At 42.3% G+C, this 24,560-nt stretch overlaps 1 protein-coding gene across 1 annotated transcript; it reads right to left on the bottom strand.

The window, feature by feature from the left end:
* Positions 1 to 700: 700 nt before the first annotated feature.
* Positions 701 to 20,408, bottom strand: cnga1a (cyclic nucleotide gated channel subunit alpha 1a). Its single transcript, XM_064925833.1, has 11 exons — positions 20,128 to 20,408; positions 19,898 to 20,004; positions 8,319 to 8,358; positions 7,026 to 7,079; positions 6,783 to 6,956; positions 6,548 to 6,652; positions 2,890 to 2,996; positions 2,451 to 2,755; positions 1,960 to 2,265; positions 1,187 to 1,798; positions 701 to 1,009 (listed from the first exon to the last, which is right to left on the bottom strand). Exons 1-11 carry the CDS (start codon positions 20,406 to 20,408, stop codon positions 701 to 703), a joined length of 2,400 nt encoding a protein of 799 aa, XP_064781905.1.
* Between the last annotated feature and the right edge of the window lie 4,152 nt (positions 20,409 to 24,560).

Here is a 24,560-nt window from a genome sequence, read left to right as displayed (position 1 = left end):
TTGATAACTTGTTATTATATCTATAGATAAACCTAGATTCCAAACAAGGTCCTATCTATCAAATTACAATAGGTGGAATTAGTTGTTTTTGGCTGGGGTCGAAATTACCCCAAAATACTTGCCTTTTTTTAAAAAGTCCATATTGATTCCAAAACACTAACCAATGATATTGATGTATTAAAAAAACATTGATTGACAAAGTCATGAAACATTTGAAGAATTTAATAAACTAACTTTGGGCTATGCTAAAAAATATTGATAGTAGTTTGAGTAGTTTGAGGGTTAACTACAGCACAATAGTCAAGCTTGGGCAGTATTGCTTTCAGACTGGCAGTTTGCCAATTCATATCATATACTTTCTTCATGTGGTCAATTTGTGTGTTACACATGGGGTCTAAACATTTAAAAAAGACCCGTGTGAAAGTGGTACATGTAGTTTTATAGCCTCTGGTGCCCTCTAGTAGTTGAATTATCTTAATAAAAATAGTGTAATAAGTCTGTTACATCAGCTTTCAATAATCATAGATTTCCCAAAAGCTGAAAACCCTTCAACCAGAAAAAAATAGCCTTTTGTTTTAACCAATATTCAACCAGACTTCAATTCAAGCAGTTTGTATTTTTCTAATGGTCTATATCCAGTTAGCTCAAATTGGGTTAAGACCACACAAAAAAACGTTTTTTTTTTAATCTCACAAAAACTCTACTTCTTCTCCTCCTCCTCCTCCTCCTTCTCCTCCTCTTTCTTCTCTTCCTCCTCCTCCTCTTTCTTCTCCTCATCCTTCTTCTCTTCTGCCTCCCCTTCCTTTTTCTCCTCCTCCTCTCCCTCCTTCTCCTCCTCCCCTCCCTCCTTCTCCTCCTCATCTAGGTCCTCCTCTGCTACAACCTCTCCAGTCAGCCTCTCTATCTCAGCGATGCGTTCCCTCGTGGCCCTCTGGCTGGTGCTGTAGTCTCCCAGCAGCTTCTTCAGCTTGGTCTGCATCAACTCCAGGTTGCTGTACATGCGGTTCACCTTAATTTAAAAAAATAATAATAAAATGTCACATTTAGAATGCACTTTACGTTGTACAACATTTTTAAAGTCCTACAGTTTGTGCATTAAAATACTAAAAACAAGAAACAGATAACTGTACAAAAAGGCAGTTATGCAAAGGAAATGTATTTTAAGGTAAGTTTTAAAAGTTCCAACCTTTTCCTCGATTTCTGTGGTTTCGGGGATAATTTTGGAAGGGTCCAGTTCCAGCAGGCCGTCCTTCAGCAGGATCTGACGACCTTTCTCCTCCAGCATGCCCTTGGCTTCCGGGTACTCGGTCAATGACTCCATCAGGTCATCCTTGGACAGGCAGAAGAGATCTGAGTAGCCAATGCTGCGGATGTTGGCCGTCCTCCGGTTCCCTGCCTTAGAACCCTTTATCGCTAGGATACTAATCTCCCCAAAGTAGCTGCCGTCTCCCAGCACGCAGAACTGCTTGACGCCATCGTCAGCCACCACCGCCAGCTTCCCCTCCTTGACAATATACATCTCACGGCCGATGTCACCCTTCTTACAGATGTAGTCGCCAGGGCTGAAGACCTGAGGCTGCAACTTGAGCACCAGCTCAATAAGCAGGCCTGCTTCGCAGTCAGCGAAGATGCGGACCTTCTTGAGAGTATCCAGGTGGACGTTAATGGCGATTTCGGCCCTGAGCTTGTCGGGCAGGTACCGCAGCGTCTCCCTTTCGTCCTGAGCCTTGTCGTTGGTCCACAGGTAGTCGAACCACGTGATGACTCGCAGCTCCAGTTCCTTGTCCACCTTCCACTTCTGTAGAGGTGTTATAGGGAGAAATTGACTCGTATTCATGATATATAAGACCTACCGTTGTGACGCACCACTTGCCCTTCCAACCCCACAATGGGCGTTAAACATCATTTCTATAAAGTTTAATAGTGCACTAACATCCTTTACGAACCCCACACACGCACCTGCATGTACTGCTTGATGTTGTCGATGCGTGCCTGAAACTCGACCCGCGCGGCGCTTATGTTGGAGATCATGGAGCTGATGTTGCCCACCAGGGTGGCGAAGATAAGCACACCCACAAGGAAGTCCAGCACATGGAAGAAGAACTCTGAGTCCAGCTCCGGTGATGGCGTCTCGCCGATGGTGGTCAGCGTCAGCGTGGACCAGTAGAGGCTGAAGGAGTACTTCCTCCCCAGTTCCCCGAACTCTGGCTCTTCTGGGTCATTCAGGTCCGGGTAGACCCAGGGGTCAGAGCCGAAGCCGATGGACTAGATTAATTGATTAATTGATTACCCGATTTTTGTATAATAAATGTACACCATAAAAGCACAAAGAAATGAAAGCATTAAACAAGTACTATTGGGCATAGGACAAAACAGGTCTAAGAAATGCATATGAAAAGCAGACATTGACATCACAATAAATACATCCAGCAGCTGAGAAACTCAAAGACCTTAGAGAAGGAGTAGTAGAGGCAGGCGTTCCAGTGGATGATGATGATGATGTACATGACCAGGTTGGAGATGCGGAAGAGGTTGGTGTAGTTGGTCTTGGTCTCGGTGCGGGTGAAGAACTCCATCATACGCGTGATTCGGAGGAGCTTGTTGAGGCGGATCTCGGGGTAGTTGATCCCCAAGTAGATGTAAAACACATCGGTGGGCAGCATGGAGACGGCGTCCAGCTTGAACTGGAGGCTGCTGATATAACGCTCCAACAGCAGCTTCTTGTCTTTGACCAGCAGGCCTTGCTCCAGGTAGGCTGAGAAAATATATTGTAAGAAATAATAAAAGTAGCATGCGTAATAATAGAACTGCGACATGTGGTGTATCAATTTGAAAGAGCGGACATAAAACATTAAATGAAAGGAAATTAAAACACACACACACACACACCTGTCCTGGTCCTGAAGGCCATGTCAGCCAGGTAGAGGACATCAGAGATGTAATCCAGAATCATCCAGGTGACTAGGTGATTATGCTGCAGCTCCTCAAAGCAGGCCCTGACACACAGGACACAGAGCAGAGAAAACTGTTAGATGCTCAACCATGCTTTAATACAAGCATCTCTTAAACAAAATGTGACAGTCTTTAAAAGGAAATGCACTCGGTACTTCCAGTGGGAATTTACTTGCAGGTGAGTAAGAAGATAATGTGAAGTTACACAAAAGAAGAATTTACTGGAAAAGCTATTTTTGTCTTACACTTTGTTTATATAAAGTACCAGTCAAAATGTTGGACACATCTACTCAGTCAAGGGTTTTTCTTTATTTGTACTATTTTCTACATTGTAGAATAATAGTGAAGACATCAAAATGATGAAATAACACATTTGGAATCATGTAGTAAACAAAACAGTGTTAAACAAATCAAAGTATATTTTATATTTGAGATTCTTCAAAGTAGCCACCCTTTGCCTTGATGACAGCTTTGCACACTTGGCATTCTCTCAACCAGCTTCATGAGGTAGTCACCTGGAATGAATTTCAATTTACATGTGTGTCTTGTTAAAAGTTAATTTGAGGAATTTCTTTCCTTCTTAATTAACGCATTTGAGCATATCAGTTGCGGTAGGGGAGGTATACAGAAGATAACCCTATTTGGTAAAATACCAAATCCATATTATGGCAAGAACAACTCAAATAATCAAAGGGAAATGACAGTCCATCATTACTTTAAGACCTGACGATCAGTCAATGCGGAAAATGTAAAGAACTTTTAAAGTTTCTTCAAGTGCAGTTGCAAAAACCTTCAAGCGCTATGATGAAACTGGCTCTCATGAGGACCGCCACTGAGTTACCTCTGCTGCAGAGGATAAGTTCATTAGAGTTAAATGCACATCAGATTGCAGACCAAATAAATGCTTCACAGTGTTCAAGTAACAGACACATCTCAACATCAACTGTTCAGAGGAGACTGTGTGAATCAGGCCTTCATGGTCGAATTGCTGCAAAAAAAAACTACTACTAAAGGACACCAAAAAGAAGAAGAAACTTGCTTGGGCCAAGAAACATGATTAATGGACATTAGACCGGTGTAAATCTGTCCTTTGGTCCAAATGTGAGATTTTTGGTTCCAAACACTGTGTCTTTGTGAGACGCAGAGTAGGTGATCTCTGCATGTGTGGTTCCTACCGTGAAGCATGGAGGAGGATGTCTGATGGTGTGGGGGTGCTTTGCTGGTGACACTGTCAGTGATTTATTTACAACTCAAGTCACACTTAACCAGCATGGCTACCACAGCATTCTTCAGCAATACGCCATCCCATCTGGTTTGCGCTTAGTGGGACTATCATTTGTTTTTCAACAGGACAATGACTCAACACACCTCTATGCTGTGTAAGGGCTGTTTGACACTTACACAGAGAATGTGCGGTCCTCCACGGACACTTTGACCCATACTGGAGAAATGAGAAACTGCGACTCCGATGGCAGGAGGATGAAACTCGAGAAACGCTTTGAATTTGATACCATTGTGTAAAATATATCGAAATGTTACCTCTCACATATTATGAATGAAGGGTTCCCTGGAGTGCACAAAAAAAACATGATTTAGGACAATACATACAAACGGAGATATGTTTTTGAAAAATAACCCCTAATATGTTGTACAGTTTAATTGGGATCCATATGTAATTGGATATGTAATTATTTACCAATACTTGCATGTTATAAAATGCATTCTAATAAATAATAAGGTGAATAGTAGCACAAATTACGTTTAAACTGATGTCGGTGCAGATACGAGTGCACAGTTTCATATATTGTTTTCACATGTTTGTTGCGCAGAACTGTCAATGTGATAATGGCCCTGTCATTGTCAGTTACAATCAGGGTAATTACCACACCTGAATGTGTTACGCAATTGGGTAGCTTTGCCAATCAACTGAGTGGGTATTAAAAAGGCATGCAATTACAATGTGTAATGACGCATAATGGCTGCTTTGGCACTTTTGGAAGATTTGGCGAATGGAAGAATTCTGAGAGAGCGAATTTCCCGAGACCAAGATATACTGGCCAATGATGATGAGTGGCTTATGAGCCATTACCAAGCGCTGTTCTCTTGGATTTCTGTGCTGTAGTGGGCCAAGTTCTACAGAGAAGGACCCGCAGAAACCAAACCACGCCTGTCCCACTTCGACTCCTTGGCAACCTCATTAATAGCGTCGATGGTGACTCTTTTCCTTTGCAGGACTGCATCTGTGAGGACACGGCCTCTGGAGGGTTGTGACGCACGAGGTGCATTGGAGACACCGAGCCTGGGGGCACTCAGCTCCTGCTCAGCTGCAGCACCACCGACCCCACTGGAACACACAGTGACTCAATTTTGTTTGAAAATGTCACAATTGTTTGTGGAAATAAATATTTAAACACCAACTTCAATGCATTTGGTTTACTCTATTCAAATAAAAAAATGCTAATTGCATACCCGACTCATCCGGTGCATCTTGCCATGTCCCCCTCCATCTCCGTCACTTCTCCACTCAGGAGGGATTCCCCTATAATACTGGCAAGTCGCTCATTAAGGGGGTTGAGCTCCGGTGTCCCCTTTCCCACCCCTGTGGCACAAACACTTTGTCTGTGTAAGGCCTTTTGGCCTCCACTTTTATGTCGAACCACTTCTTATTTCGGAGAGGGTCTGACCTTCTGAGCCAGCAACGTTCATAGCGCCCGCCACATGCTACCACTCTAATGCAGTTTTGCCATTTGTAATGGCCACACCAAACAATGTATTTTTTCTTCACAATCAATGGGTGAAATATATATTTTTTGCCTTTCTGTCGGGATTTGCGTCATTGTCGTCATGCAGTCAGTATGGAAGAATATTAATTAGGGGTGTTTCACTGACTATTTATAGGCAACTATGGGCGTTAAAAGGGTGGGACAAGACGCTCGCCCACGTGCGCCAAATTTCGAGTTGATTGTGATTTATAAAGGGAAACCGGCGTGGGACGTGCGTGTGCACTATATTTTTGTGCATAGGCACATTCTATGTTTTGTCCATGCGCAATCTTTTGAAGTGAAATCTACGCTTAGTTTTATAAATGAGGCCCCTGGCCTCCACAATCATCAGACCTCAAGCCAATTGAGATGGTTTGGAATGATTTGGATTGCAGAGTGATACAAAAGCAGCCAACAAGTGCTCAGCATATGTGGGAACTCCTTCAAGACTGTTGGAAAAGCATCCCAGGAGAAGCTGGTTGAGAGAATACCAAGAGTGTGCAAAGCTGTCATCAACTACTACTTTGAAGAATCTCAAATATAAAACATATTTCAATTTGTTTAACACTTTTTTGGTTACTATATGATTTCATATGTGTTATTTCATGGTGTTGATGTCTTCATTATTATTCTAAAATGTAGAACATAGTAAAAATAAAGAAAACCCTTGAATGAGTAGGTGTGTCCAAACATTTGACTGGTACTGTATAAAAGGGGAAACTTTATAAAAAAATAAAAAAAATAACTTGTTTTATAGCCTCAGAATCCATTCCATGCCACTAACTAACCATATATTTTAAACAAACTACATATTTTAAACAGTAGATTTTTACCTGGCTATTATCATGGTCCAATTGTACATGACTGGTATTGTGATAATGAACAGCCAGTTGTAGTACAGACTGCCAGCTGGATTGATGAAAAACCCTTCTTTGGGCCTGCAAGGAAAGGAAGATGGAGAATGTAATACTTAATACTTAATAATATTTAATTTAAACATAGTCATATACAGATATCAATGCTGATATCAGTATATCGCTTCGGGTGAGATATTGCTATCATACACACCCCTCCTTTTTCTCTTTCTCCTTCTTCTCCTTTTCCTCTTTTTCCTTTTTTTCTTTCTCCTCCTTTTCTTTCTCCTCCTTTTCTTTCTCCTCCTTTTCTTTCTCCTCCTGCTCTTTCTGCTTCTTCTTTTCTTTCTTTTTCCTGAGAAAACCAATACAAGTTTTTGAAGCTTTTCTGCATGTAACCTCTCTTCTATCTAACTATGCAGCATTCATGGAAATGAGGGACAGAATAGGCGTTTACTCTTTTTTCTCTTTCTTTTCTTTCTTCTCCTTTTTCTTCTTTTTCTTCTCCTCCCTGGGGTAAAAGGACACATCTTATGACACACACACACACACTGAGAGTTGCCATGGCAGCCGTAATGGCTAGCAGACTGTGCTGCTGTCTCTGTAAATAATTTCTGATACATTGTAACAGGTAGGAATCCAAAAGGGTGGGCTTATTTCAGGCAAAGTGAGGGCTGCCCTTGGGGCCACCTGCTGTGGGGCCAATAAGCAAAGGCGCATATGGGTAGCCTATGCGGAGACAATATTTTCACCCACATTGGTCCCTCATCGTGGACATTTGCTAGGTAGCTACTAGCTAGCAAACTGACTATTTTTTTTTTTTTTTAATTTTACCTTTATTTAACCAGGCAAGTCAGTTAAGAACACATTCTTGTTTTCAATGACGGCCTGGGAACAGTGGGTTAACGACAGATTTGTGTCTTGTCAGCTTGAACTTACAACCTTCAAGGTTACTAGTCCAACGCTCTAACCACTAGGCTACCCTGCCGCCCCTAAGTAGCAGTGTTGTATTTTTAAATGCTGTGGCTTGAGGTTGAGGAGAAGACCGAAGCGGAAGGACAATTGAGATGGCTTGCGGTGATGGCAGAGGCTTGAGGACGGTAATAGCCTACTTTGCACTACTGATAAGGGGTGAGCTTTCTGGCGCCAGTGACATCACCCAGGTGGGTGCTACTTTTTGGTAGTGGAGGAGTAGCTGTCAAAGTCAAGTGGCTACGCTACGGGGTGCGCTGCTTAATGACTCTGAACCTATCTGACTTTGTCCCACGACCTCCCCCTGGCTGTGACCGCCATGCTTCATCCCTGTGACCGTGATGCTGCCTCCCACCACTCAGGAGGACATTTGACGCTACCAAAAACTAACTGCTTCAGCTCCCATCCTGACTTCGGGGCGGCAGCCTAGTGGTCAGAGCGTTGGACTATTAACCAAAAGGTTACAAGCTCAAATCTCAGAGCTGACAAGGTAAACATCTGTCTTTCTGACCCTGAACAAGACAGTTAACCCACTGTTCAAAGGCTGTCATTGTAAATAAGAATTTGTTCTTTACTGACTTGCCTAGTTAAATAAAGGTAAAATAACAAATAAACTTCCTGATTCATTTGACTGTTTTTGCTTACTTGTATGTGCTGTGTATGAATTTAGCTTTTTGTTGCCATTTATGGCCAACATGCAATGAAATAAAACTACTACTACCACCACTACACACACACAACACACAAACACACACACAGTATATGTGGACGGACTCACTCCTCATTGTTGTTACTGTTGTTCACATTGAACAGACGCCCTGGGCCAGGAGAGGTTTTATCTCTGGAAACAACAAACAATATTTAAAATAAAAACACGGCGACATCAAATTAAGTTCCGTATCAAACTACAATTGGACCAACAGGTAGCTATATACAGTTTTACAGAAGTTGGAAGTTTACATACACTTAGGTTGGAGTCATTGAAACTCGTTTTTCAACCACTCCACAAATTTCTTGTAACCAAACTATAGTTTTGGCAAGTCGGTTAGGACATCTACTTTGTGCATGACACAAGTAATTTTTCAAACAATTGTTTACAGACAGATAATTAACTTATAATTCACTGTATCACAATTCCAGTGGGTCAGAATTGTACATGCACTAAGCTGACTGTGCATTTAAACAGTTTGGAAAATTCCAGAAAATTATGTCATGGCTTTAGAAGCTTCTGATAGGCTAATTGACATAATATGAGTCAATTGGAGGTGTACCTGGGGATGTATTTCAAGGCCTACCTTCAAACTCAGTGCCTCTTTGCTTGACATCATGGGAAAATCAATAGAAATTAGCCAAGACCTCAGAAAATAAGAATTGTAGACCTCCACAAGTCTGGTTCATCTTTGGGAGCAATTTCCAAATCCCTGAAGGTACCATGTTCATCTGTACAAACAATAGTATGCAAGTATAAACAGCATGGGACCAAACAGCCGTCATACTGCTCAGGAAGGAGACGCGTTCTGTCTACCAGAGATGAACATACTTTAGTGCGAAAAGTGTAAATCAATCCCAGAACAACAGCAAAGGACCTTGTGAAGATGCTGGAGGAAACAGGTACAAAAGTATCTAAATCCACAGTAAAACGAGTCCTATATCAACATAACCTGAGAGGCCGCTGAGCAAAGAAGAAGCCACTGCTCCAAAACCTCCATAAAAAGGCCAGACTACGGTTTGCAACTGCACATGGGGACAAAGATTGTACTTTTTGGAGAAATGTCCTCTGGTCTGATGAAACAAAATTATAACTGTTTGGCCATAATGACCATCGTTGTGTTTGGAGGAAAAAGGTGGAGGCTGGCAAGCCGAAGAACACCATCCCAACCGTGAAGCACGGGGGTGGCAGCATCATGTTGTGGTGGTGCTTTGCTGCAAGAGGGACTGGTGCACTTCACAAAATAGATGGCATCATGAGAACGGAAAATTATGTGGCTATATTGAAGCAACGTCTCAAGACATCAGTCAGGAAGTTAAAGCTTGGTCGCAAATGGGTCTTCCAAATGGACAATGACCCCAAGAATACTTCCAAAGTTGTGGCAAAATGGCTTAAGGACAACAAAGTCAAGGTATTGGAGTGGCCATCAGAAATCCCTGACCTCAATCCCATAGAAGTTTTTTGGGCAGAACTGAAAAAGCGTGTGCGAGCAAGGAGGCCTTCAAACCTGACTCAGGTACACCAGCTCTGTCATGAGGAATGGGCCAACATTCACCCAATTTATTGTGGGAAGCTTGTGGATGTCTACCCAAAATGTTTGACCCAAGTTAAACAATTTAAAGGCAATGCTACCAAATACTAATTGAGTGTATGCAAACTTCTGACCCACTGGGAATTTGATGAAATAAATACAAGCTGAAATAAATCATTCTCTTTACTATTATTCTGACATTTCACATTCTTAAAATAAGGTGGTGATCTTAATTAACTGACCTAAGACAGGGGATTTTTACGAGGATTAAATGTCAGGAATTGTGAAAAACTGAGATTAAATGTATTTGGCTAAAGTGTATGTAAACTTCCGACTTCAACTGTATGTATTGTTTACATTTCATCCTGACTGTCCTCATCTGTGTCTGTGGCCATGTTTGGAGAAATGCGAGGCGCAACCGCCAGGAACGGACGAGTGCTTGATGTGCTGATCATGGCAGCCAATATGGGTAACCTGTCAAACACAAAGCAAATGGAGACATATTGTCCTTATGCCAAAAACACAAATGTTCTTGCATTGTGAAACTGCATGTTTAGATATAATGAATGTATTCAATACAACAGGGTTTACATAATGACAACAAAGTAGATAAAAAAATATATTTTGTGAATTACAGAGGTGTACTCGACATCCATATATTACTGCTAATGTTGTTATGGTTTTATCTTGACAGCAGATGAAAAAAATATCACAATTACAAGGACCACAACTTTGTTTACTGAATAAAATACTACATTCAGTTTCATGTAGCCTTACCCTTACCTCTAGTCAGCATAGTGCACTGTCCATAGTCATCACAGACCTCAAGATAAGCAGTCCTAGAGTTCCCACTCCACACAGACACTTAATCCAAGTGTAATGTAAATACAGATGAACAGCCTTTCAAGTTATATATCACACCGATGTACAGCTAATTTGATGAATGGATACAAAATAAGCATGGGTGCAGTAGTGGTGTCATTGAGTCCTCCTGACCCTGAGTGGGATTTGAGGATTATGGAGCTGGATGAAAGTGGCTGTGGTGGCAAAGTCTCAGGGCGGTCACCCTCCTCCACTCCCTTTCTATGTTTAGGGCCCTTTGCGGCACCACTCCAGAATGAATGCATTTTATTTGACAATAAATAATAAAATACATCAAGTTGCCTCGTCCATCCAACAATACACAAAACACAGAAATTGATCTTCCCTTTCACAGCTTCTCACGCTGTCATAACAAAACATCAGTGGGGGTGTGACACTTTGAAACTCTGGGATTGCTGCTGATACACAAGGGCCATCTCAATAGTCTAAAGTGGCTTCCTATCCCCGCCCTATTTCCTTTGTCTGAAAACACAGAGGGTAAATCTGCGTGTCGGATACCGTTGAGGAGCCTGTGCTTTTCACTCTCCCAGTTCATTTTAGGGCAGATGAAGGAAAGGAGTTAAGAGGAGGACACAAAAGTATTGAGATTAAACCACAGGCTTTACAAATGGTATAAACCAGACAGTTGGGTTGCTTTTGCATGCCTGCTACTATACCACACCTGTGTGTTGCTTAGCTCACCTTGAGTCCCTGAACAGTGGGGAACAGACAGTGGAGTAGGATTTAGTCTCAGGAGGGGCCAGCTTTAACCCTCTCTCCTGCTCTGCCAGCACTTTCTATTCTATCCCCCTGATCCTATTAAAACAAGCCAGCTGGGTCGAAGTTGCCTTCAACCACAGATCTAGGATCAGATGACTCGTCCTTAAATTCTAACATACACTGAGTGTACAAAACATTAGGAACACCTTCCTAATATTACATTTCACCCCCTTTTGCCCCCAGAACAGCCTCCTCTCTTCTCCAGACCATTTCCGGAGACCTTCTCCCTTACCTCACCTCGCTCATCAACTCATCCCTGACCGCTGGCTACGTCCCTTCCGTCTTCAAGAGAGCGAGAGTTGCACCCCTTCTGAAAAAACCTACACTCGATCCCTCCGATGTCAACAACTACAGACCAGTATCCCTTCTTTCTTTTCTCTCCAAAACTCTTGAACGTGCCGTCCTTGGCCAGCTCTCCCGCTATCTCTCTCAGAATGACCTTCTTGATCCAAATCAGTCAGGTTTCAAGACTAGTCATTCAACTGAGGCGCTCCGCACTGCTAAAGCTAACTCTCTCTCCTCTGCTCTCATCCTTCTAGACCTATCGGCTGCCTTCGATACTGTGAACCATCAGATCCTCCTCTCCACCCTCTCCGAGTTGGGCATCTCCGGCGCGGCCCACGCTTGGATTGCGTCCTACCTGACAGGTCGCTCCTACCAGGTGGCGTGGCGAGAATCTGTCTCCTCGCCACGCGCTCTCACCACTGGTGTCCCCCAGGGCTCTGTTCTAGGCCCTCTCCTATTCTCGCTATACACCAAGTCACTTGGCTCTGTCATAACCTCACATGGTCTCTCCTATCATTGCTATGCAGACGACACACAATTAATCTTCTCCTTTCCCCCTTCTGATGACCAGGTGGCGAATCGCATCTCTGCACGTCTGGCAGACATATCAGTGTGGATGACGGATCACCACCTCAAGCTGAACCTCGGCAAGACGGAGCTGCTCTTCCTCCCGGGGAAGGACTGCCCGTTCCATGATCTCGCCATCACGGTTGACAACTCCATTGTGTCCTCCTCCCAGAGCGCTAAGAACCTTGGCGTGATCCTGGACAACACCCTGTCGTTCTCAACCAACATCATGGCGGTGGCCCGTTCCTGTAGGTTCATGCTCTACAACATCCGCAGAGTACGACCCTGCCTCACACAGGAAGCGGCGCAGGTCCTAATCCAGGCACTTGTCATCTCCCGTCTGGATTACTGCAACTCGCTGTTGGCTGGGCTCCCTGCCTGTGCCATTAAACCCCTACAACTCATCCAGAACGCCGCAGCCCGTCTGGTGTTCAACCTTCCCAAGTTCTCTCACGTCACCCCGCTCCTCCGCTCTCTCCACTGGCTTCCAGTTGAAGCTCGCATCCGCTACAAGACCATGGTGCTTGCCTACGGAGCTGTGAGGGGAACGGCACCGCAGTACCTCCAGGCTCTGATCAGGCCCTACACCCAAGCAAGGGCACTGCGTTCATCCACCTCTGGCCTGCTCGCCTCCCTACCATTGAGGAAGTACAGTTCCCGCTCAGCCCAGTCAAAACTGTTCGCTGCTCTGGCCCCCCAATGGTGGAACAAACTCCCTCACGACGCCAGGACAGCGGAGTCAATCACCACCTTCCGGAGACACCTGAAACCCCACCTCTTCAAGGAATACCTAGGATATGACAAGTAATCCTTCTCACCCCCCCCCCTTAATGATTTAGATGCACTATTGTAAAGTGGCTGTTCCACTGGATGTCAGAAGGTGAATTCACCAATTTGTAAGTCGCTCTGGATAAGAGCGTCTGCTAAATGACTTAAATGTATGTAAATGTAATTAGCCGGTGCATGGACTACAAGATTGTAGCATCTACAGGGATGCTGGCCCATGTTGACTCAATGCTTCCCACAGTTGTGTCAAGTTGGCTATGTGTCTTTTGGGCGGTGGACCATTCTTGATACACAGGAAAATGTGGAGTGTGGAAAGACCCAGCAGTGTTGCAGTTCTTGACACAATCAAACCGGTGCGCCTGGCACCCACTAGCATACACCGTTCAAATGTTGTCTTGCCCATTCACCCTCTGCATGGCCCACATACACAATCCATGTCTCAATTTTCTCAAGGCTTGAAAATACTTCTTTAACCTGTCTCCTCTACACTGATTGAAGTGGATTTAAAAGGTGACATCAATAAGGGATCATATATTTCACCTAGATTCAACTGGTCAGTCAATGTAATGGAAAGAGCGAGTGTTCCTAATTTTTGTACACAAATTATAAGGGGTTGAAAATACATATAATCCTGGGTCAGTTTTTTTGGGCATCCTCTGAGTGCCTGTGAATGTGTACTAATTTATTTATTTTACCTTTATTTTACTAGGCAAGTCAGTTAAGAACAAATTCTTATTTTCAATGACGGCCTAGGAACAGTGGGTTAACTGCCTGTGCAGGTGACAGATTTTGATGACAGATTTTGTACCTTGTCAGCTTGGGGATTTGAACTTGCTCTAACCACTAGGCTACCCTGCTGCCCCATCCACTGTGGCCCTAGGACTCCTCTCGGTGGTCGTATTGGAGATTGATTTCCCTGTTTATTGACAGCAGGGTTTTACTACGGCCGGGGTTAAATACGATTAACAGTAAATCCACCTTAAATAGATCATGATTTGTAAATGCCATAATGTATTTATTTGTTTAGGTTCTTTTCCCAATTAGCTGAAATCATTATTTTTCAAAGCCATTTCAACTGTCACTCTAGCTGTTTGTTTCAAACAGATTCACAAATCATGGGACTTTGTCTCTCTATGCAGACCTAGTCTTCCTCCCAACCCGCCCAGACCAAAAGTTTGGACACACCTAATCATTGAAGGGTTTCCCTCTATTTTTCCTATTTTCTACATTGTAGAATAATAGTGAAGATCTCAAAACTATTAATTAACACATATGGAATCATGTAGTAACCAAAAAAGTGTTAAACAAATTGAAATATATTTTATATTTGAGATTCTTCAAAGTAGCCACAGCTTTGCACACTCTTGGCATTCTCTCAACCAGCTTCACCTGGAATACTTTTCCAACAGTCTTGAAGAAGTTCCCACATATGCATAGCACTTGTTGGCTGCCTTTCCTTCACTCTGTGGTCCAACACATCCCAAACCATCTCAATTGGGTTGAAGTCGGGTGATTGTGGAGGCCAGGTCATCTGATGCAGCACTCCATCACTCTCCTTCTTGGTCAAATAACCCTTACACAGCCTAGAGGTGTGTTGGGTCATTGTCCTGTTGAAAAACAAATGATAGTCCCACTAAGTGCAAACCAGATGGGATGGCGTATTATTGCAGAATGCTGTGGTAGCCATGCTGGTTAAGTGTGCCTTGAATTCTAAATAAATCACTGACAGTGTCACCAGCAAAGCACCCTCACACCATCCCAACTCTTTCTCCATGCTTCACGGTGGGAACTACACATGTGGAGATAATCCGTTCACTTACTCTGCGTTTCACAAAGTCCCAGTTGTTGGAACCAAAAATCTCAAATTTGCACTCATTAGACCATACAGATTTCCACTAGTCCATTGCTCGTATTTCTTAGCCCAAGCAAGTATTTTATTTTTATTGGTGTGGTTTCTTTGCAGCAATTCGATCATGAAGGCCTGATTCACGCAGTCTCTGAACAGTTGATGTTGAGATGTGTCTGTTACTTGAACTCTGTAAAGCATTTATTTTGGCTGCAATTTCTGATGCTGGTAACTCTAATGAACCTATCCTCTGCAACAGAGGTAACTCTGGGTCTTCCTTTCCTGTGGCGTTCCTCCTGAGAGCCAGTTTCAGCACTTGAAGGTTTTTGCACAGCACTTAACCTCTCTGGGATATGTGGGACGGTAGCGTCCACCTCGTCAACAGCCAGTGAAATTGCAGGGAGCCAAATTCAAAACAACAGAAATCCCATAAATAAAATTCCTCAAACATACAAGTATTTTACACCATTTTAAAGATAAACTTGTTGTAAATCCAGCCACAGTGTCTGATTTCAAAAAGGCTTTACGACGAAAGCACACCAAACGATTATGTTAGGTCAGAAAAACAGCCATTTTTCCAGCCAAAGAGAGGAGTCACAAAAAGCATAAATAGAGATAAAATTAATCACTACCCTTTGATGGTCATTCATCAGATGACACTCATAGGACTTCATGTTACACAATACATGTATGCTTTTTTTCGATAACGTTCATATTTATATCCAAAAATCTAAGTTTACTTTGGCACGTTACGTTCAGTAATGTTTTGCTTCCAAAACATTCAGTGATTTTGCAGAGAGCCACATCAATTTACAGAAATACTCATAATAAACAACTGTTACGCATGGAATTTTAGATCCACTTCTCCTTAATGCAACCGCTGTGTCAGATTTTTTTAAACTTTACGGAAAAGCATACCATGCAATAATCTGAGTACAGCGCTCAGACAACAAAACAAGCCATACAGATATCCACCATGTTGTGGAGCCAACAGAAGTCTAAGGCCTAGGAAGTGCAACACTGTGTATTCAATAGGGGCTGAAAATCGACCAACCTTAGATTTCCCACTTCCTGTTTGGATTTCTTCTCAGGTTTTTGCCTGCCATATGAGTTCTGTTATACTCACCGACATCATTCAAACATTTTTGGAAACTTCAGAGTGTGTTCTATCCATATATGCATATATTAGCAACTGGGCCTGAGTAGCAGGCAGTTTACTCTGGGCACCTTATTCATCCAAGCTACTCAATACTGCCCTCCAGTCCCAAAGAAGTTAAAGAAACTTTCAAAGTTCTTCAAATTTTCCAGATTGACTGATCTTCATGTCTTAAATAGACCTATATCCATAATGGTTATAGGCCTATTTCCATCCTGCCTCGCCTTTCTAAAAAATTTCGACAGCCAAGATAACAAACAGATCACGGACATTTTCGAATCCCACCGTACCTTCTCTACTATGCAATCTGGTTTCCGAGCTGGTTATGGGTGCACCTCAGCCACGCTAAAGGACCTAAACGATATCATAACAGCCATCAATAAAAGACAGTACTGTGCAGCCATCTTCATCAACCTGGCCAAGGCTTTTAACTCTGCCAATTCCCGCAGTCTTATCAGTAGACTCAATTGCCTTGGTTTCTCAAATAACTGCCTCGCCTGGTTCACCAACTACCTCTCAGATAGAGTTCACTGTGTCCTATCAGAGGGCCTCTGGCAGTTTCTATGGGGCTGCCACAGGGTTCAATTCTCGAGCCAACTCTTTTCTCTGTATATATCAATGACATCGCTCTTGCTGCTGTTGATCCACCTCTACGCAGACGACACCATTCTGTTTACATCTGTCCGTCTTTGGACACTGTGTTAACAAACCTCCAAACGAGCTTCAATGCCATACAACACTCCTTCCGTGGCCTCCAACTGCTCTTAAATGCTTGTAAAACTAAATGCATGCTCTTCAACCGATTGTTGCCCTCACCCGCCCGCCCGACTAGCATCACTACTCTGGACGGTTCTGACTTAGAATATGTGGACAACTACAATACCTAGGTGTCTGGTTAGACCGTAAACTCTCCTTACAGACTCACATTAGGCATCTCCAATCCAAAATTAAATCTAGAATCGGCTTCTTATTTTGCAACAAAGCCTCCTTCACTCATGCTGCCAACATACCCTTGTAAAAATGACTATCCTTCAGATCCTTGATTTCGGTAATGTCCTTTACAAAATAGCCTCCAACACTCTACTCAGCAAACTGGATGTAGTCTATCACAGTGCCATCCGTTTTATCACCAAAGCCCCATATACCACCCACCACTGCGACCTGTATGCTCTCGTTGGCTGGCCCTCTATACATATTTGTCGTCAAACCCACTGTCTCCAGGTCATCTATAAGTCTTTGCTAAGTAGAGCCCCGCCTTATCTCACTTCACTGGTCACCATAGCAACACCCATGAGTAGCACACTCTCCAGCAGGTGTAGTTCACTGGTCATCCCCAAAGCCAACACTTACTTTGGCTGCCTTTCCTTCCAGTTCTCTGCTGCCAATGACTTGAAGGAATTGCAGAAATCACTGAAGCTGGAGTCTTTTATCTCCCTGTCTAACTTTAATCATCAACTGTCAGAGCAGCTTACCTGTACCTGTTCACAGCCAATCTGGAAATAGCACACCCAACTACCTCATCCCCATATTGTTATTTATCCTCTTGCTCTTTTGCACCCCAGTATCTCTACATTTACATTTACATTTAAGTCATTTACTTGCACATCATCATTTGCACATCTATCACTCCAGTGTTAATGCTAAATTGTAATTATTCTGCCTCTATGGCCTATTTATTGCCAAACTTCCCTACTCTTATACATTTGCACACACTGTACATAGATTTTTCTATTGTGTTATTGACTGTACGTTTGTTTATGTGTAACTCTGTGTTGTTTTTGTCACACTGCTTTGCTTTATCTTGGCCAGGTCGCAGTTGTAAATGAGAACATGTTCTCAACTGGCCTACCTGGTTAAATTAAGGTGAAATAAAAATGAAATCAAATATAAATTAAATAAAAAATTTAATTAAAGTAATGATGGACTGTCATTTCTCTTTGCTTATTTGAGCTGTTCTTGCCAGGAAGGAGCTGGTACGATGTACATCACTGTCGGTTTTAGATTTTAGTGATGTTATATATATATATATGCAGGCCTCAGCCACTACCTTGAGAGCACTTGATTCAGTGTATCATGCAGCCCTCGGGTTCATTACAAATCAGAAACGTCTAACACATCATTGTGATCTCTACAGCGCTGTTGACTGGTCGTCATTGACCTTGCGTAGGCTTAAACACTGGTATACACTGATTTACAAGACCATATTGGGTAAAATGTTATCTCTGTTCTTTTTTAGCCAGGTCCGTAAATAAATATTAATTACGGTCCCATTCTGATTTGTTTCTAACAGTACCAAAAATTAGAACAGGTCATGGTAGAAATAGTTTTAGTTACTTCGCACCGTGGTCCTGGAATTCTCTCCTGAACATTTTAAAATGTGATGATCTCGTTTCGTTGGTGGAGTTTCAACACTTGATCGATGTTTATATCATAGAAGAGTGTAATTGTTTTTAGGCCAGCTGTTTTTAGTCAAGATGTTCGTCTTTTTAATGTAATATGTAATTGCTGTACTGTATGTGTGTTTAAAGTTTTGTTTAATGTTGTGTTGGTGTATGTAAGTTGTTTTGTCTGAAACGTTGTTCCCCCTGCTGCTATTGGACCAGGTCTCTCTTGGAAAAGAGATATTATCTCAATGAGAAAAAACCTGTATAAATAAAGGTAAAATAAAAAATAAAATTTTTATGGACTTGGTCTTTTACCAAATAGGGCTATCTTCTGTATACCACCCCTAATTTGTCACATCTCAACTGATTGGCTCAAACGCATTAAGAAGGAAAGAAATTCCACAAATGAACTTTTATCAATGCACACCTGTTAATCGAAATGCATTCCAGGTGACTACCTACCATGTCACAACACAACTGATTGGCTCAAACACATTAAGAAGGAAAGAAATTCCACAAATGTAACCGACCGGCTCAAATCAGTCTTATGTAGCAACATTTGAAATGGTGATTTTTACATTTGATAAAAGTAGAGACTACATAAGCTACAAAATGGCATATCATACATTGCATTTTTTGAGGAACAATGGGAAAGTAATTCTGCTTTGATCAAAAACTCACTTTTGAAAAATGGCCTTTGAATGTTTTGGTACATACTGGAGAGCTCTACTTTGTCTACACCCATTCAGCATTGTTCACAACCTCTTAAAAGCCAGCCCCACACATCTCTTTAAGGATTCACATGTGAGGTCATGTAGTGTAGAAAAGATTAAGAGTGGTAAAGTGGTAAAAGTAGTAGCCTACAAGGACAAATTCCAGGGAAACAGAAAGTGTCCAGATACATGTTTTAAATAAATATTAGATGACGCTTACCCAGACACACTTGTCTAAATTGATCGGTCATGTGAAAGAAATGCTAAAAACCCTAGCCACATCTGGCCAAGTGGATGGGTCTTTACAGAAGGTGTAATTGGTACAGCCCAATGGTTACTTGCATAGTAGCAATATCAGAAATAGATAGTGTCAATATAAATAAAATAATATACAGTATGTACAATAACAATATCAATAACAATAGCAGTGGTAGATGAGGAAGTTATATGCATACAATCAGGGATAAAGTGGCTGAGCAGCAGGATAAAAAAAATGTAGCAGCAACGTGTGTTCGAGAGTCATTTGAATAGAGGCACTGCAGATAGTGCTGACTGGTCCGTCCAAGCCACGCATGAACAAGGGAATCTATATTTGGAGAGCCTGCTTCTGTCCTCCCCTTGACTTTGGTGCAGGGCATGTGATGTCCGTAGCCTCTACGTCGCAAAACTCCCTGATCTTCTCTATAAACATATGTTTGTCTAGCTGTGTCCAGTCCAGGTGGTGCTTCTACAGGCAGACCATCTATGGGAGGAATGATGTCAGCGCTGCGCTGCAGCTGAAACCTGGTCCCGACTGAGTACGAACACTCCTTGGCGACAAAAACACCAGGCTCCAGAGCATCGAAGCTGTAAAACAGGAAATAACAAAAAAATTGAGAAGACATTACAACCTTAAACAACATCAATTCACCTCCCAAGTTTAGATCAGACGGATGACCTCATACAATGCAATTTTAAAAGGATATTCACCTTATGTGCTGGTACTGCTTGAACTGTGGCACCGGCCTGAAGTACGGAGTCAGGTGTTGTCGCCAGCCGTAGCTTTCCACCAGCACTGTACCATCTTCCAGTCCAACAAGCTGTGGGATGGTGACCCCTGTCACAGTGCTGTCTTTCACAACACCAGAAATCTCAGACAAAGTGTTCACTCTGGTCTTTCTGATGCGCTGCTTGATGAGGCTGAAGCACCAGTCGGGGGTGTGGCCTGTGATCAGGAAGTGAAGGCCCAGATTGTAGGGGAGCACGTGCATGGTCCGCCAGGCACAATACCAGAGCACAAACTTGTTCTTATTTTGGCAGTTGCGAGAGTTAAAAACTAGATGGAAGCTGGCTGCATAGGGTCAGAACGATAGTGCACCTGCAAACAACAAAATAACATTAAGTTAATGGAAAGAAAATGTAACGTGAAAGGTAAATATAATTTTTTAATGCATCATTATCAAGTAAGTTTCACTTACCTACAAATGTGCAGAGCAGCAGCACTGCATACAGACACATCATCTTGGAAACTGGAAGTTAATAACACTGAGCCCGGCTACACGTACCTCTGGAAAATACAAAATTATGTGAGATCAAGAAAAGTAGATCCAATCATGTTGGAGGTCAATTAAATAATCAAAACATGTTGTTTATGCTTTACATACCAAGTGTTGTCATCGATTCCGTGTAGAGACGCCACAATGCTGCTTTGTCACATGGGACGGCAGCAGCTTTCCACCAAAGGGTTTGTGTCCTGGGTGGCGTCCTGGTAATACTATTGCATTATTATCTACGTAGTTGTTGATGAAATTCACCACTCGCTGCAAGTCCTCATGCTTCAGCTGTAACCTGTGCTTGCTTGGGCCAGCTCTCTTTTTGATGGGAGGCATTAGACCATTCTCAATGTATGACTGGTGGAGGAGAGTCAGGCGTGTTCTACTGATGCTGAAAGCCAAATTCCAGATACAAATATTTTGGCATTATTATACAATAGATAGCCGTAATCACTGTCAGACACACCTGGCTAATTCGATGGGTCATGTAATCATCTGGCGAAGTGGAGTCTGTTGTTAGACATGCTAGCTAAACAACTAACCATAATCCTAATCCATCGAGTACTAGCAATACAAACCGATTGTCATAGCTAGCTAAAGTTAAGCAAATAGGTTCAATGTTAGCTAGTTAGCTAGCTAACATTAGGCTATAACTAGCAGAAACATATAATATCTGTAACTGTAGCTAGACTCTTACCCATAAACATGGATGAATGCTTCACGGCAGACTGCAACCCCTTTCATTATATAAGATGTCCTGTGTCATTTCCGTTTTGTATGTACAGCTTGCTTGGCCCATTGTTGTGTCAAGCAACCCCACATGAATGGTCTCAGGATGCTTTACTGTTGGCATGACACAGGACTGATGGTAGTGCTCACCTTGTCTTCTCTGGACAAGTTTTTTTCTGGATGCCCCAAACAATCGGAAAGGGGATTCATCAGAGAAAATGACTTTACCCCAGTCCTCAGCAGTCCAACCCTGTAACTTTTGCAGAAAATCAGTCTGTCCCTGATGTTTATCCTGGAGAGAAGTGGCTTCTTTGCTGCCCTTCTTGGCACCAGGCCATACTCCAAAAGTCTTCACCTCACTCACACCTGCTTGCTCCCATTCCTGAGCAAGCTCTGTACTGGTGGTGCCCCGATCCCACAAAAAATGATGACGGCACGTGTTTCCTTGCAGGTAACCATGGTTGACAGAGGAAGAACAATGCACCACCCAAGCACCACCCTCCTTTTGAAGCTTCCATTCGAACTCAATCAGCATGACAGAGTGATCTCCAGCCTTGTCCTCATCAACACTCACACCTGTATTAACGATAGAATCACTGGCATGATGTCAGCTGGTCCTTTTGTGGCAGGGCTGAAATGCAGTGGAAATGTTTTTGGGGGATTCAGTTCATTTGCATGGCAAAGAGGGACTTTGTAATTAAGTGCAATTCATCTGATCACTCTTCATAACATTCTGGAGCATATACAAATTGCCGTCATACAAACTGAGGCCGCAGCTCTGGACTGGGAATCGTCGCCGGAAGCTCTGGACTGGGGAGGCACACTGGAGGCCTGATGCGTGGGGCCGGCACAGGTGGCACCGGGCTGGTGACATGCACTTCAGGACGAGTGCGGGGAGCAGTACATGACGTACTGGGCTGTGAAGGCGCACTGGAGACCTGGTGCGTATAGCCGTCATCAAATATACCAGAACTTTAACACACTTCGCACGGTGAGTACGAGGAGTTGGCACAGGACGTACTGGGCTGTGAATGCGTACTATTGACTTGATGCGTAGAGCTGGCACAGATGGTGCCGGGATGAGAACACGCTCCTCAAGGCAAGTGTGGAGAGCTAGCAGGACGTACAGGGCTGGGAAGGCGTACTGGAGACCTGGTGCGTGGAGCCGGCACAACTTTCAAAAGACTGATAGCACACTCCTCAGGACGAGTACGGAGAGCTGACTCAGGTGGCATTAAACCGATAGCACGCTCCTTAGGGCAAATGTCGTGCATCCTCCAGCAATTCAATAACTCTCTCATTTCTCTCTCCTCCAAATTCTCCCTCAACTCACTGACGGTCTCTGATTTTCGGGCTGTTTTTTGGGCTTTCTATGTGGCCGCGAACCCCTGTGTCATCGCTGTCCTCCCTCATAACCTTCCGTCTGCCGCTCCTGCCAAGGAGCGGAAGCCTTATTCATACAGTTTTGTTGAATAGGAAATACATCATCAAATGTTTTATTTTCATATTTGTACTTTTGCGCTTGAGGTTGTGTCCTCAAAAATGACTACACCTCAGCAATTTATAACTATTATTAAAGGAAAGGTGAGATTTTAAACTTTTTTGGAATATGCAGCATTACAAGTTATTGTTTACGGCCCTCTCATAATAAATAATTACTTTTGAAAATTAAGTAGATTACATTTTCGATTACATTTAGTTACATGTAACTGGTTAATGATGCAATACAAATGTAATGTAACTAAAATAAAAGAGCATTTACTTGACTACAATGGCCAACTGTTTTTGTGATTTTGACAATAACTAGACTAAATCATGTTTGAATCAAAATTGTTTTCACATCCTTTCAATGAAATGAAGTTGAACCAACATGGAATAGATGTTGAATTGACGTCTGTGCCCAGTGGGTAACACTTAATAATATTTTTTGTCAAAATTACAATTATTTTTTTTTATTTTTTTTAAGAATGCCAAAATTAAAACTGCAATTATTGGAACTATTTCATATAAGTGTTGACAGAGATTTTTCTCCTAAACATCCACTGGGATGCAGACACCATTCAAATATGTGCAGACTCATTACAACTTCAGCTTCAAGCACAAAGTTATTTCATACATCTGTGACCAAGAAAATGTGATCTTATTTCAATTTGATTAAATTATTTAGTATTTTTTCATGTTGAGAGTTCTAAATCCAGCTGAAAATATAACAGTGAGATGGCGTGAGATGGGGAGAGCAAGGAGAGCAGTGAGATGGCGTTTTCTGGCACGATAAGACACGGGACCCTATGACATACACAGAGTGCATTGTACACCAAAACGTAAGTCGGAACCAGTCCAGAACCACTTAATGTCCCCCATATTTGGGGACTTAACATCTAAAGGATGTCTTAGAGGTTAAACATCTAAACCTGTTATATTAAATGAAGTGCCCTTTAATGTGAACCACATGGAAAATTTGATAAATCTCATTTCCTCTGTCCTGTTTATAGATTTTAACTCACATAACCCCAACATGTTTATATGTTTTCACCATCATTGTAAAGCCGTAGTTATTTTGTTGCTTTGACAAAAGCCATTTCTCAAGATTATTCTTTAGTGAAAGTGATTACTTAATTTACATCTCCCTAATTTTAAGGTCAACCCTATTACGTGAACTGAACTCTCATTTTATTATGGTGCAACTATTGCTTTTCAAAATAAACATATTGAACATTTAATTGTCAAATTATAGTGTAAGAGCCGGTGAGCTGGCTCTTTTTTGGCAATTTTCTGGTGTTTTGTAGTGAAACCTGAGCATCTCGAGCATAACACGTCAACCCTGTTAGATAGGCACATTTTGTTATTAACAATTTCAAAAAAATATAAATAGCATTCAATTGCCACACCCTGTTACACAGAACAAGCTTTCCTTCCCCCTGTCCACAAAGGGACTTATGGCTGATTCAAGATTAAATCCTCTACCTTGTTACTATCAACCATGTTACTTTAATTGGCCCCTAATTGACAACTAATATAGTCTTTCTTTCTCTCTCTTGAGATGGGAAAACATGTTTTACGAAGTTGACGTTAGACAGACCAAGTACTCTTTAAGACAAAGTTAAAATTAGGTGAAATAAATAGACTACCAATAAATAAATA

The sequence above is a fragment of the Oncorhynchus masou genome, chromosome 20 (assembly GCF_036934945.1).
Source record: "Oncorhynchus masou masou isolate Uvic2021 chromosome 20, UVic_Omas_1.1, whole genome shotgun sequence".
NCBI lineage: Eukaryota > Metazoa > Chordata > Actinopteri > Salmoniformes > Salmonidae > Oncorhynchus > Oncorhynchus masou.
This window is presented reverse-complemented; position numbering and strand designations above follow the sequence as displayed.

Bases quoted from the DNA above. Each gene is read 5' to 3' on its own strand.
- cnga1a (XM_064925833.1), bottom strand. From the start codon at position 20,408: ATGCACGTGCTCCCCTACAATCTGGGCCTTCACTTCCTGATCACAGGC. The intron at 7,080-8,318 runs GTGAGTCCGTCC...CTTTTACCCCAG, and splicing joins AACAGTAACAACAATGAGGA to GGAGGAGAAGAAAAAGAAGA. The intron at 2,997-6,547 runs GTAAAAATCTAC...CCTGTGTGTCAG, and splicing joins TGGACCATGATAATAGCCAG to GGCCTGCTTTGAGGAGCTGC.